A 12710-nucleotide genomic window follows, 5' to 3' on the forward strand; every position below is an offset into this window, starting at 1 on the left:
CTGATATATTATATTATATTGTTTTTATAGAGTTATAAAATGTTCTCAACCTAAGGGTCATGACCCCTCTAAAGGGTCATAAGATAAATCTGGTGGTTCATGAGACAATTAATGGAGTAGGAAACACACATAAAAACAAAGTTCTGGTTCAGCTGCAGTCATTTACACTCATTTTTGAGAATTTTCTTTAATCCTAATAATGCTTTTTTGGGGGGTGAAATAACATCATTGTACCTATTTGAGCCTTGAACAGATGTTTAAATCAAACCATCTGAGAAGTTTAGGGGGGGAAATGTTTTGATTAAAAAAAAAGTATAAAGGCAAGTAAAAAACTCTTTTTTTGTAAGGGGTCACAAGCCAAAAACATTGGGAACCACTGGTTTAATCTTTAACAATGAGTAGTATTTTACAAGTTTATGGTATGTTTCTGTTTAAAATATTAATCAGTAACTAGTCCAGCTGCCAAATGCAGTGCCTGTGCTGATCATTGTATTTGGAATATGGTAACTCAGCTTTATAAATGTGGCTGACACTGCAGTGAGACAATATATCAAACCAGCCTATGTGGGCATTCAAAATCTGATATACTACATTAATTTGAATGATTTACTGGCTACATGCGTTTCAAAAACGTTCATATAACGTTTGTATCCATTCATGTATACGCTGTGAATGTATTTTAAAACATTTGTGAAAACACACTTGCAATAAACATAAAATATGCCGTATCCTCCCCTTATAAACAGCGTCATTGCAAAACGTTGCGAAACCGTCGCTTCCGCTTTCCCGGAGCGACTTCCGGGAACGCGCAGGCGGTCTTGAACGCCCCCCTGGTCCTCATTGTGCAGCCGAGGAAACATCGCAAGGTTGGTTTCGACGACGTCGGTATGAAATGGCAGAAACTGCGTGTGTCACGGAAGCACAAAGATTAGGTTACGAAGGAGCTACACATGTATTTTGCGGTGATCCCGGCCTGCTAGTGTGAGGGGAACGGGAGTGTATCCGGAGGAAAAAAAGGGATTAAAGTGCTGTTTTTCTCCAAAAAAAATCCCCCCAACGTCCAGGTTGTGTTGTGTGTCCGGGCAGCGAGCGGCGACTGCGGGTCGACACTGCTGGAATTAACCGGAGAGGGGTGAGCTCCACATACGGATTTTCTTTCCTCTCTTTAAGACGTGTTATTGTCAGCCGTTGGGGGATGGTAACAGCCAAATATGTGTCACACACGTTACTGTAAATAGGTGTTACTATAATGTACATGGTGGCAGGACAGGTCTGGCCTAACTGGTAGAAGGCAACCAGACTGAGTGACTACACTACTGTAACCTACACAGTCAGTGCTACACACACATTAGCGCTGCTTACACTGTAAACTGTGAACCGGTTGGTGTTGCCGGTTTTAAAACTAGTGAATGGTTCAACAAAAATACCGTGACCTCCAGCGTGTGGTCACCCAAGAACAATAACATCCTCCGTGTGAACAGAAATCACATATTGATGCCTTTGAATACACCCTGTTTCCATGCGGCTCACATCAGCTCGCTGATATTTACTGCCGTGAAATGATCTCATTAATATTTCATTTTTTAAAGGTGTTCCTATGGCTTTACCCTGATATATCCAGTTAGTATACTGTAGCAACATAATCTCTGGATTCAGTAACAATATTTGGCTGTAGGCAAGGCTGCACTTTCTCTGTTTCTGTCTTTTTATGTGATTATTCTGATGTTATTGGCCTCACTGACCTGCAAATTGAAAGGTGAACGTGAATATCCAGTCTTTGACAATTGCATAATGTTGCAGTTCGGTTTATCTTCGTTGCAGCAATTAAATGGTGTACAACGCTTATAATAATCTAAGATAGCTTATCAAACCAGGGGATCAAATGTTAAGTTTCATAATCCATCAAATGATCTATGATATTATTAACTTAAATGAGAATCGTCTGATCAAAGGTGGGTTTTCACAGGTTGCAGCTAATGTGTGTGTGCATATTTTATCTATAGTCATATTTGGGTGATGCAGCTCCCACACTGCACTGCACATTGATGGCGAGGTTTTTGAAACAACCTGCCAAGAGAACAGTGACGGTCAGCCAAAAAGCACCAAGAAATCTGATTCCTGCACCAAAAGCCAAAGGTAGCCTGCAGAGATGGGATTATGAGTCCTGGCTAACAGATGATGAGCCCACTGTCATACCTGGGGGTCCTATTGGTTGATGCTGATAGGTTTTTAGGCCTTTTGACTTGTGAATATTAGATCATTTTCATTTTTCTAAATGGCTGAAACACAGTGCCAACAGTGTCACCACTGTCTGTCTTTCTCAGTCCTAAAATGCTAATATTGATTGGACTGTGTGACTCACAGGTATATACAAAAATTTGCCTTTTATAGGTGAAGTCAATACTAGCTATAAAAACAGGTGACACAGTGACGTGCTGCTCTAACCTGGCAGCCAAGAACATCCCTGACACAAATAAAGCAAACCAAACAGCATGCCACAGTTCAAACAGTCATGGGTGAAGGTGAAGACAGTTTCTTTGAGAAAGAAACACCACTCTCTCGTGTCTGTCCACACCTCTGGGACAAGCTCAAATTCCTTCCAGTAAGATGTGATGTTGCTTTTGTTGCAAACCTGTTTGTGCTTACACCTTGTGTAGCTGTTCAAATGAGGGTTGTTGTACAAATTTACAAGCACAATGGAATATTTGTGGTCATTATCAATGTTGTGTAGGGCTGGACAATACGGCAAAACATTTTACTAGAATTTTTTTCATATCAGTAGATATCTCTAAATCTTAAATTCAGTCACTATTAAATTGAAGTTTTTTTTGAGCTTGTAATTGCCTAATTGTAAATTCAGAACCTGAAAAATGACAAAGTTGGCTGAGGGACACAAAAAAATTCAGTCTCTTCAGGAAATTACGATTTTGTAATTGCAATTATTGACATAAAATTCAAGAAATCTCTGCAATATTTGCGAGGTTTTGTAGTTTTGCTAATTTCTGCAATTTTTCTGCATGAAATGGACAAATCAACAGACCGCTTGTGATTTGGACCAATTGTCGCATTTCGAGTTGTCATAACGAACCTCATCGCGGTGTGCAACTGATTTTACTTGCTAATGTTGAGGTGAAAGTTTATTTAATAAAGGTTTATAAATGGAACTCATCAAAATATTTTCTTTTTTATATAACTTTGAGTCCATGGTTCTCAGCAATGAAATACAGTTGTTTCAGTGATATGCAGTATGCTTTTTTTAATTGAAGAAAGTGATTACATTGGTAGTAGTTTCTTTTAAAATCACAGTATTTTCCTTCGCTTGCAATTTTTCCCAATTCCCACAATTTTACTTCAAACAGATCACATGAAACATCGCAAATTATATCCATTTTTTTAGAAAAGCTGCTGCAAAATCAAGTATTTTTGTCTGCAATAATCACAAAAAAAACTCCTGGAGGGACTGTTAATTATTGAATTACACGGAAATAAACAAAAAACTTCTTATCAGTATAAATCTGTGTATATGTGTGAACACATATCACATAGTAATGCTACGGTTTGTTACTGCAGCGTTTCTCTGAGAGCCTTACTGCATGATCCAAGGGATACGTCCATTTGCTGGTATTTCAGATTGTGCGACTGCACTCTGCGTACCAACGACGCCCTACAACGCCCTTTTTTACGTTAAAGATTGTTACGACTGTTGAGGTGTCACTTCCTGAAAAAGTTTCTCATTGGGAGTGCTTGGTTCTACCATGATTAGCACAACTAGCACACTTGCTAAGGTTGCGTTCAGATTACACACTGTTTGGGCCAAAATACCGCAGATTTGTTCCTCCATACAATCAGGCGAGAAATCAGGTTTGAGGCCTCAGCTGGTACCAACATTTGGCACAGAATGCACCTCATATTGGCTCTTATCAGCAGCCGAATGTGAGTGGTTCTCTGATAAAAATCTAACCCCTCACAAATTGCTGGCTGGCTCAATCAAGGGCGCTCAGATAATACAAACCTGTTTGATATTTGCAAGAATGTGTCTGGTGAATTCACTGCGTTCTGAGTGGACTGGACCAGACTTGTAGCCGGTGAAAGACGGATCAGCTCCGGGGTGAAATGGCGTGATGGACAGCTGTCAGAGAGAGGCTAGTGTAGATATGGACAGGACCGCCAGGGCTAATGTACACCCACCTGTGCAAAAGCCATATTTGACGCTTTTTTGACACAGTTATCTGTTCTTTTCTGTCTGCTTGTCAGAGGAATTATTTGCTCACAGGCGCTTTCTCTGTGGATTTTTAGTGACGCTGGCAGCTGTGTTTGCTGAAAAAGCTGATGCAGCTGCAACTTTGATGCCTTAATATTCAGATGTAGGTGCTCTTCTGAAGAATTATCAATAGATGTGACCGGCCTTTGTGGTCAGATAAATGTTAGATGTAAGCTTTTGTCTTTCTCACACCCACGAACACACAGACCGCACGATCAGTGAGCCTACAGCTCTCATTCACTAATTCGCTTTATTGCGTGCAACCCTGGCTGTATGATACGTGATGTAGGGCCACACAAACAGTTGAATCGGGTCGACAGCCCGACACACTCTGTCATATCACTCAGTTCCATTTTCACATGCAGCCACAGATCCTCCAGTCTCACAGTAACCCTGATATGTGCTGCTCTGTCTTCAAACGGGGGAGAGAATCATGTCACACTGCACGCTGAAGCCTAACATCAGCTCAGACATATTCTGCAGTGTTTGCTTAAGCTTACTTAGTGAATAGTAAATACTCTCTAATGACGTTTCCTTAAAAACATCTTACAATTGGATTATATGATGTTCATGTGAGCTAGATAGCGCTGATAGTATGGAGTGTTTCTCTTTGCTGTTTTCTTCTGCCTAAAAAAAAAGTCCTCTAGAGCTGCAGAAATTAGTCGATCAATCGACTAGTCAGTCAGCAGAAAATTAACCGCCAACTAACTTGATGATCGATTAATCATTTTGAGTCAATTTTTAAATGAAAAATGCCAAAATTCTCTGTTTCCTTTTTCTTAAATGTGAGTATTTTCTGGTTTCTTCAGTCTTTGGGTAGAGAAGAAAACAAGATATCTTAGGTTGCATAATGGAAATGGAAAACATTGATTATCTTCTTTCTTTATTTTTAACATTTTATAGACCAAACAATTAATTGATCAATTGAGAAAATAATCAGCAGATTAATCGATAATTAAAATATTCGTTGGTTGCATTAAAGTCCTTATGCGTCAGTCAGTTTAGAGCTGAAACACTTGATTAAACGAGGAGTCGATTGACAGAAAATTAATCAATAGCAATTTTGATAATCTATTAATTGCTTAAGTAATGTTTGAAGCAAAGATGCAAATTTGTTGATGATGATGAGCACCTAAAATTTTATGATGTGTTGTTTTTCTTTCTCTTTTCTAATTGTACACTTAGTACTTTCAGGTTTTGGACTGTTGGTTGGCCAAAACAAAACCTTGGAAGGCAACACCCTGGGTTTTTGTGATGGGCGTTCTTCACTCATTTCTGACATGTTATTGACCAATTGATAACAACAATTATTAACACATTAATTGCTAAAAGCAGCATATTCTCACATTTGAGAAGCTAGAACCAGCACATGTTCAGCCTCGTTGCTTGACAGGTGACTGTTGACTGTCAGAAGTGGTGATTAATTTTTTGTGATTGACAAATTTTTCCTTCTGATGTTTCAGAAGATCTACTCAGGACATCACTAATGAGAGTCACCTTGGATTTATCTTGAACTTAATAGAGACTAAAGAGGAAAACAAATTCTGAATAGTTTTAGTGAGATTCTTTACAAATATCACATATTTTGTACATATGATAGACTGGAATATATGTCCTAAAGTAACATTTTCAAATGACTTATTTTGTCTTCCCAACAATCCAATATACATCCATCAGCCACAACATAAAAACCACTGACAGGTGAAGTGAATAACAATGATTAACTTGTTACAATGGCAGCTGTCAAGAGGTGGGATAGATTAGGCAGCAGATGAATAGTCCGTTCTTGAAGTCGATGTGTTGGAAGCAGGATAAATGAACAAGGTTAAGGATCTGAGCGACTTTGACAAGGGCCAAATTGTGATGGCTAGACAACAGGGTCAGAGCATCTCCAAAACAGCAGGTCTCGTGGGGTCTTCCTAGTAAGCAGTCAGTACCTACCAAAGGTGCTCCAAGGAACAGCAACCGATGAACCAGTGACAGGGTCATGGGCACCCGAAGCTCATGTTTTGCAATGTTAGAAGGATCTAATTTGAATTTTTATTGAAAAACATATGAAAATGATTATGGTGTGATTTTTGCAGGGATCTGTACCAAACAAAGATGTCTTAAGTCATCTCTGCAGCACAATATTTGATTTAAAATGGTATTTTGACTCACATTTCACCTTATATTGCTCCTCCTGTGATCTGAAAATTGCAAAATAAAATCTCTATTAATTGCTCAGCCCTACTGTCCACTGCTGAAAGCGCCGGCAGTGGACACGTGAGCATCACAACTGGACCATGGAGCAATTGAAGAAGGTGGCCTGGTCTGATGAATCACGTTTGCTTTTACATCATGGATGGGTGCATGTGCGTCGTTTACCTGGGGGAGAGATGGCACCAGGATGCATTATGGGAAGAAGGCAAGTCAGCGGAGGCAGTGTGATGCTCTGGGCAATGTTCTGCTGGGAAACCTTGGGTCCTGACATTCATGTGGATGTTACTTTGACATGTACTACCTACCTTAACATTGTGTCAGACCAAGTACACCCCTTCATGGCAACAGCACTTCCTGATGGCAGTGGCCTCTTTCAGCAGGATAATACGCCCTGCCACACTGCAAAAATTGTTCAGATGGTTTTAGGAACATGACAAACAGTTCAAGGTGTTGTCTTGGCCTCTAAATTCCCCAGACATTGTTCGTGCCAAACATTTTGTCAGCACACATCCTTCTCAGATAAAAAGAGTTCAGGCTCCTTTTGTGCACCGTTCATTCATCCTTGTACCTCTGCACCGTGTGGCTCAGCTGCAGACTGTTGACAAGGTTCTCCAGCAGGAGAGAGAGGATGATGATGTTCTGATCAGAGTCAAAGAGAAGAAAGCAGGAGAGAGGAGAGGAGACAAAGATGAGAAGAAGCAGGAAGGATGAAACACGAGTATAAGAGCTAAGGTTTGAAGAACGGCTGCACCCAAGAATAAAAATGCAGTGGGAAGGAGAGCAAGGAGAAGAAAAGGCTTGAAGGCTAAATGATACTGAAAGGAAGGGGGGGGTGGACTCAGCAGTAGTCAGAGAAATCCAGAGGTCAGGTCATGGTCCGCGGAACGTACAGCTATCATCGCAACGCCGACCTCCTCAGCGCAATGTTCCAAATTCCACTAATGATTCGTTGTCTTCAGACCGGGCATGAAACCCAGCTTCCTGCTTCCTCTCTGCCTCTCTCTGCCTGGCTCATCGCTCCATCACCCCGACCTTTGAGGTTTATATGTATTGTATGCACAGCTCCTCTGGGTTATACGATGTATTTCAGGGGCTTAGTAATCATTGCCTGGCCAGTTTGAGTTTCTGACACCCTTGAATCAAGGTTTTAATTGGGTTAAAGGGGCAGATTTATACTGTATCCCTGCAGTGTAGGACAGAGTAATCGCCATCAGTGATTTGACAATTATTTTTAAGGAAAGAACCACAAAAACAAACAAAATACAACTTGTTTCATTGGATGTGGATCCACACACTTGCATTTATGCAGGTTTATATACGTTAATCAACCACTACTGTAGTTTTAAGACGTTTGTTCCAAAATTCTATTATGATCATTCAGAAAAAGTCATTTATTTAGTACATGATAACAAAACAAAGACATTATCCTACATTGACAAAAAGTTGTAGTTCACCTAAAATTGACAAAGTTGCATCGCTGTTTTGACGTGTGTGAAAATTTCTATACGTTATTTCTATATGATTGTTTTGGTCCCTGGAAGTATAGAATTAAAGATGAAATCTCTCTTTCTCTTGACTCTCTGCAGGTCTTGAGAGGAAAGCTCCACTTGGATGCCCAGTCACAGTGTTTGTCCAAGGCTTCACCATGAACCGAAACAAGAGGGAAAAAGAGTACTACAGTATAGATGTGGGCGATTCAACTTTTATGGTTTTAAAGCGCTACCAGAACCTCAGACCCATCGGATCCGGAGCACAGGGAATTGTCTGGTGAGTCAAAGGGAAAAAATCTGAAAGGCCAAATTGTTGGGAATGGTAGTTCAACAAAATAATCTTAACTCAAGGTCCATCTTCTAGCTTTTTATCTGGAGCTTTCAACTGCATATCATGGTTTCCATCAGCAGATGGATTGGCTCAGTTGTCTCAAAGTGACATAAGTAAGTGACCTAAGCCATCTCCATGACAACTATGCAAACTCCATCCGCTAATAGGACGATTTGGTTGAAATCTCTGCAACAGGCCAGTAAGTGGACCTTGAGTTAAAATGATTTTTTTTAAACTATTTTGATATTATTTCTTTTTGCTATTCTTTTCTATTCATTTAGAAAACTTGTGAATAGAACAAACTTTAACATACTGGTTTTATGATAGACCAAAGTCCTAATATTTAGCAGATGTTATAATATCATAAATACAACTCAAAAATGTTCATCTTAAATCAATTTGTTGCCCCTTGCACAGCTAGTATAACAGTAACATTTTTCAGTACCAACTCATTCTATTGATTGTGAAAGCTAGAAACTTGTCAGCTGTTGGCTCTGAAAGTTGATGAGATCAGATATTGGGAAAAAAAAAACCCAGCATACAGAACAGAAACTGATGCATAATGCAGTATTTGTTGACAGTGCAGTGTGCTAATGTGTGTTTTCCCTGTGGAGTTTTGTAGATGTGAGGGGATTTGGGGAAGGGCGGGTGTTGAAATGATTTTGAATCTGAAATCCAGGATCACTTTGGTCCATGTCAGGGTGGTTCCTGTGTATGATGATATTCTATCATATCAACAGTTGTACCGCCGTTGCACTGTTTGCATAATCGTCATTTCAGTGGTAGATGGATTGGACATAACATTTTTATTTAATGGCCAAAGGGGGCAGTCAGAGGTGATCCAGTTCCTGACTTTGTAACATAAGCTAAGCGTGATGAACTCATCAGAGTTCTCTGCTGTCATTAATCTTCTCTGGTCTTCATACCAGGTAGGAACATGAGGTAAACGGATGCACATGAGCATCAGTCAAGACTTCATGCTGTTATGTGAGGAAAAGCTGGCTATTAAATGTCAACATCTGCTATGATTCTCTTACTCTGGCTTTCATGCAGGATACCCAATATAATTGTTGTAAAATCTTTCTTCTCCAATAATTGTGTGCTTGTCTTTTGTAACAGTGTTTTAAACAGGGACATACAACAACCCTACAATGAATGCTTCAGCTCTTTATAAGGCATCATTCTACACAATTTTTAAGTTTGAATTGCGTTATATAGTAAGTGATATTACAATATTTTTTTCCTCCTTGCAGGACTGAATGATATGGGTGAAATTTTATCATTCTATGTGTATTTTCTTTTTTAATAAATGTTCTGAAAACTCAATTTATAGATATAATAACCTGGCAAGAATGTCTTTTTTTTTTTGGCTTATCCAGTAAATTGAATATTATTGATGCAGAAGTCCTGTAAAGGTCAGTTTATAGTCAATTCGAACTGGTTTGTATCATGTGTTGTCTGACCACATCAAAAATCAAAAGTTGTTCCGACTGAAATGAACTTCCGTAATAATTGTTCTTGACGGATACACTAGAAGACTGAGTGAAAAGCCGACCGTTTTTAGAAAGTTACAGTAATGACTCTACACGGCCCCTCCTAATCAGACGTTTGAAAGGTGTGGGGCGGGGTTCCAAAGCTATTTGACCATCCAACAAGTACGTCTAATGGAGTATACTGGCCCCCTAAATCCAATATTGCCATAAAGTCGTCCTGCTTATTGATTTGCCCACGCTGGTCTAATATGACCAAACATATTAAACGGACAGATGCCTTCGTATCTGAAACGTCTATGGACTTATTATATTTATTGTCATATCGCTGAGTGCTAGTTCCTCTATACAGGCATATGAGGTGGACAAAGTATTAAAAACACCCTTAATTACAGTGCAGTCCAATACACTAACACCATGAAGTACAGCCTCAAAGTATCCCATAGAAATGAGTCAACACACAAGCATCTTTAAGCTATAATCAATCAATATTTCGGATACAATGGATCAAACACTTACCTGTATGTGAAAGTTGTCGTGACGAACCCACAGATGGTTAACACCAGCTCTACGGAACTTTTAAGTGTCTTTTAAACTCTTTGTTTTGGTTTTCCAGCTGCAACATTACTGCTTGATTCACTCTTTCCACTCTCATCACTGTCATGTCGAGATGCATCTGGCAGTGAAATGGCAGACACACAAATGTATTTGTTTCAATAATAAAAACTCACTTTCACATGATTTTGACCACAACAAGAGGCGACAAATTGCGATTTCAGTTGGATGTTATGTGGTATCTTCTATAAATTTCAACATCCTCCTATGCGAAGGAGTTGGAAAAACTCTTGGTGGACAAATTAAAATAGACACTGCGGTGCCACTTGTTCTCTTCTGGTCAAAATAACCAAACCGAGGGAGGGAATTTTGACTAAATATTTCCAAAATATACTTGGAGAGAGTACACCATGTGATTTTATTGTCTTCAACATTGAGAACAACCACTGGAAAAGAGAGCGAACGGTTAAAAGTTCAGCGTTCCAACAGAATGTGTGAAAAATATTTTTGTGGTCCTCAGAGAAGTGCTACAAAAACAATACATTTGTTTTTTGTTTTTACTCAGAAACCTACTGACATGAATTATTGTTGACTGACTCTATGCTTTCCTTCCCACCCCCCCCTTTAGTTCAGCGTATGACCACAACTTGGAGAGGAACGTCGCCATCAAGAAGCTGAGCCGGCCCTTTCAGAATCAAACTCACGCAAAACGGGCCTACAGGGAACTGGTGCTCATGAAATGTGTCAACCACAAGAACGTAAGCTACGAGCTTCCTGTCATCTTCTGTTTGATTTTCATACTTCTGTGTACTTTAGACACTAACATATCGGCTCGTTTCTCCTGGATACAGGCTTACATTTGGCCTTGAAATACACCAGGTTGTTTCAGAGTTTTAATCAGTCAAGAAGTAATGTGATGAACAAGCGTGCAGGAGCAGTGAATTCCCAATAGAAATAACTTGGACGGAGCAAAGCTTGGCCTGAGGGAAGGCTCTGGAAAACATTGGCTGTGTTTAGTCTCTAAATCAAATTGGAGATAATTTTTGTCCCTGTGCGTCCATTTTGATTGTGCTGCATCAGGCTTGCATTGCAAATAGTCAAATACTGAAGTGCGGTCACACCTTATCCAACCAAATATCATGCAATTATCTGTGACATTTCCATAAAAAATGATTTCTCTATCTCAACTCTCTACTGCTGAGTCAGTAGTGATCCAGAAAAGTGCCCATCATGTTTGACTGACAGCTCAACTCTGAGTGCAGTAAGTACTGAGCATCAGAGATGGATAACGGGAATCTTTTAGATAACCGCGACGCTTCTCTGTGCTGCCTCAACGTGTTTTTAACTTAGTGTTCGAATTAGGCAATGTCCTGTTGTTATTCATTATTGATGCTCACGCTGGCGCAGTGTGAGCCTTTCAGTCTGAACAGTCGGGCCTGCTGGTTGAGAGATGTAGATGCGGTGATGTTGACATTCATTACAACTCTTCATCTCCCCTCCGGACCCTCAGAGTAATAACTGCGCTTCTTATTTCGACAGATAATCGGCCTATTAAATGTATTCACACCACAGAAGACACTGGAAGAGTTCCAAGATGTGTGAGTATAACCGAGCAAAATAACATCTGCTGCACTGCATGTTTGTCAAATCAGTACAGGATGTGGCATGCTGGGGGCTCAGATTATCTTCTCTGAATTTTAGGGGCTTGTGCAGCTTAGCAGGATCTTTGGTTAGTGTGTTGTTCTGCCTTACGACAAATACTTTATACAGGGAGATGCATTTCAAGGAATAATTAAAATACCTGTAATCACAGTGAGTGGGCATGTTTAATCTCTGCCATGAACTTTGATTAGAGTCACAATAAAATGAGAATGACCGTATTTTCTACCAAGGTCAGGTAAAAAAAAATAATTGCAAATGTGTCCACATACATATTCATATTTCTGTTTACACCCTGACTTTTATAAATACTACATTTTAGTGGACTCTGCTTTTAATAAGAGCAGCACCGGGGTATATTTAGCAGTGTCCTGGATGTGTTTCGAAGTCGACAAGATGCTCGTGCGAGTGGAAACTGGCTGTGGTATCACAGAGAGGGGAATACTAGTCTGAGATGTGGGGGGGAAGTGATGGTTTGGTACATCGCAGAGTATGACGGGAACAAACATGATTAATGCCATCCTCTGGAAGCTCAGTGTGTGTGTGTGTGTGTGTGTGTATGTGTGTGTGTGTGTGGTACTGTGTCTGCCTGATTGGAGCTAAAAAGGAAACTGGACAAATCATAGCCAGAGGGCTGTGGGGCAAACACACAGCTACAGGATGAAGGAAAACACTCTATTTTTTTGTGCGTGTGTGTGTGTGTGTGTGTGTATGTGTGTATG

At 39.9% G+C, this 12710-nt stretch overlaps 1 protein-coding gene across 3 annotated transcripts in view; it reads left to right on the plus strand.

The window, feature by feature from the left end:
* The first annotated feature begins 783 nt into the window (after nt 1-783).
* The window catches only part of mapk8b (mitogen-activated protein kinase 8b), a 29330-nt gene continuing 17403 nt past the window's right edge, over nt 784-12710 (plus strand). Inside the window, exons 1-4 of one of the 3 annotated variants that reach the window (XM_042396593.1) lie at nt 784-1132; nt 8050-8230; nt 10958-11087; nt 11869-11927. In XM_042396593.1, coding sequence (XP_042252527.1) covers nt 8109-8230; nt 10958-11087; nt 11869-11927 — 311 coding nt within the window. In that variant the 5' untranslated portion in view covers nt 784-1132; nt 8050-8108. The remainder of the gene's footprint in view (nt 1133-8049; nt 8231-10957; nt 11088-11868; nt 11928-12710) is intronic. The other 2 variants (XM_042396591.1, XM_042396592.1) reach the window with 2 other exon arrangements.

The sequence above is a fragment of the Thunnus maccoyii genome, chromosome 20 (assembly GCF_910596095.1).
Source record: "Thunnus maccoyii chromosome 20, fThuMac1.1, whole genome shotgun sequence".
NCBI lineage: Eukaryota > Metazoa > Chordata > Actinopteri > Scombriformes > Scombridae > Thunnus > Thunnus maccoyii.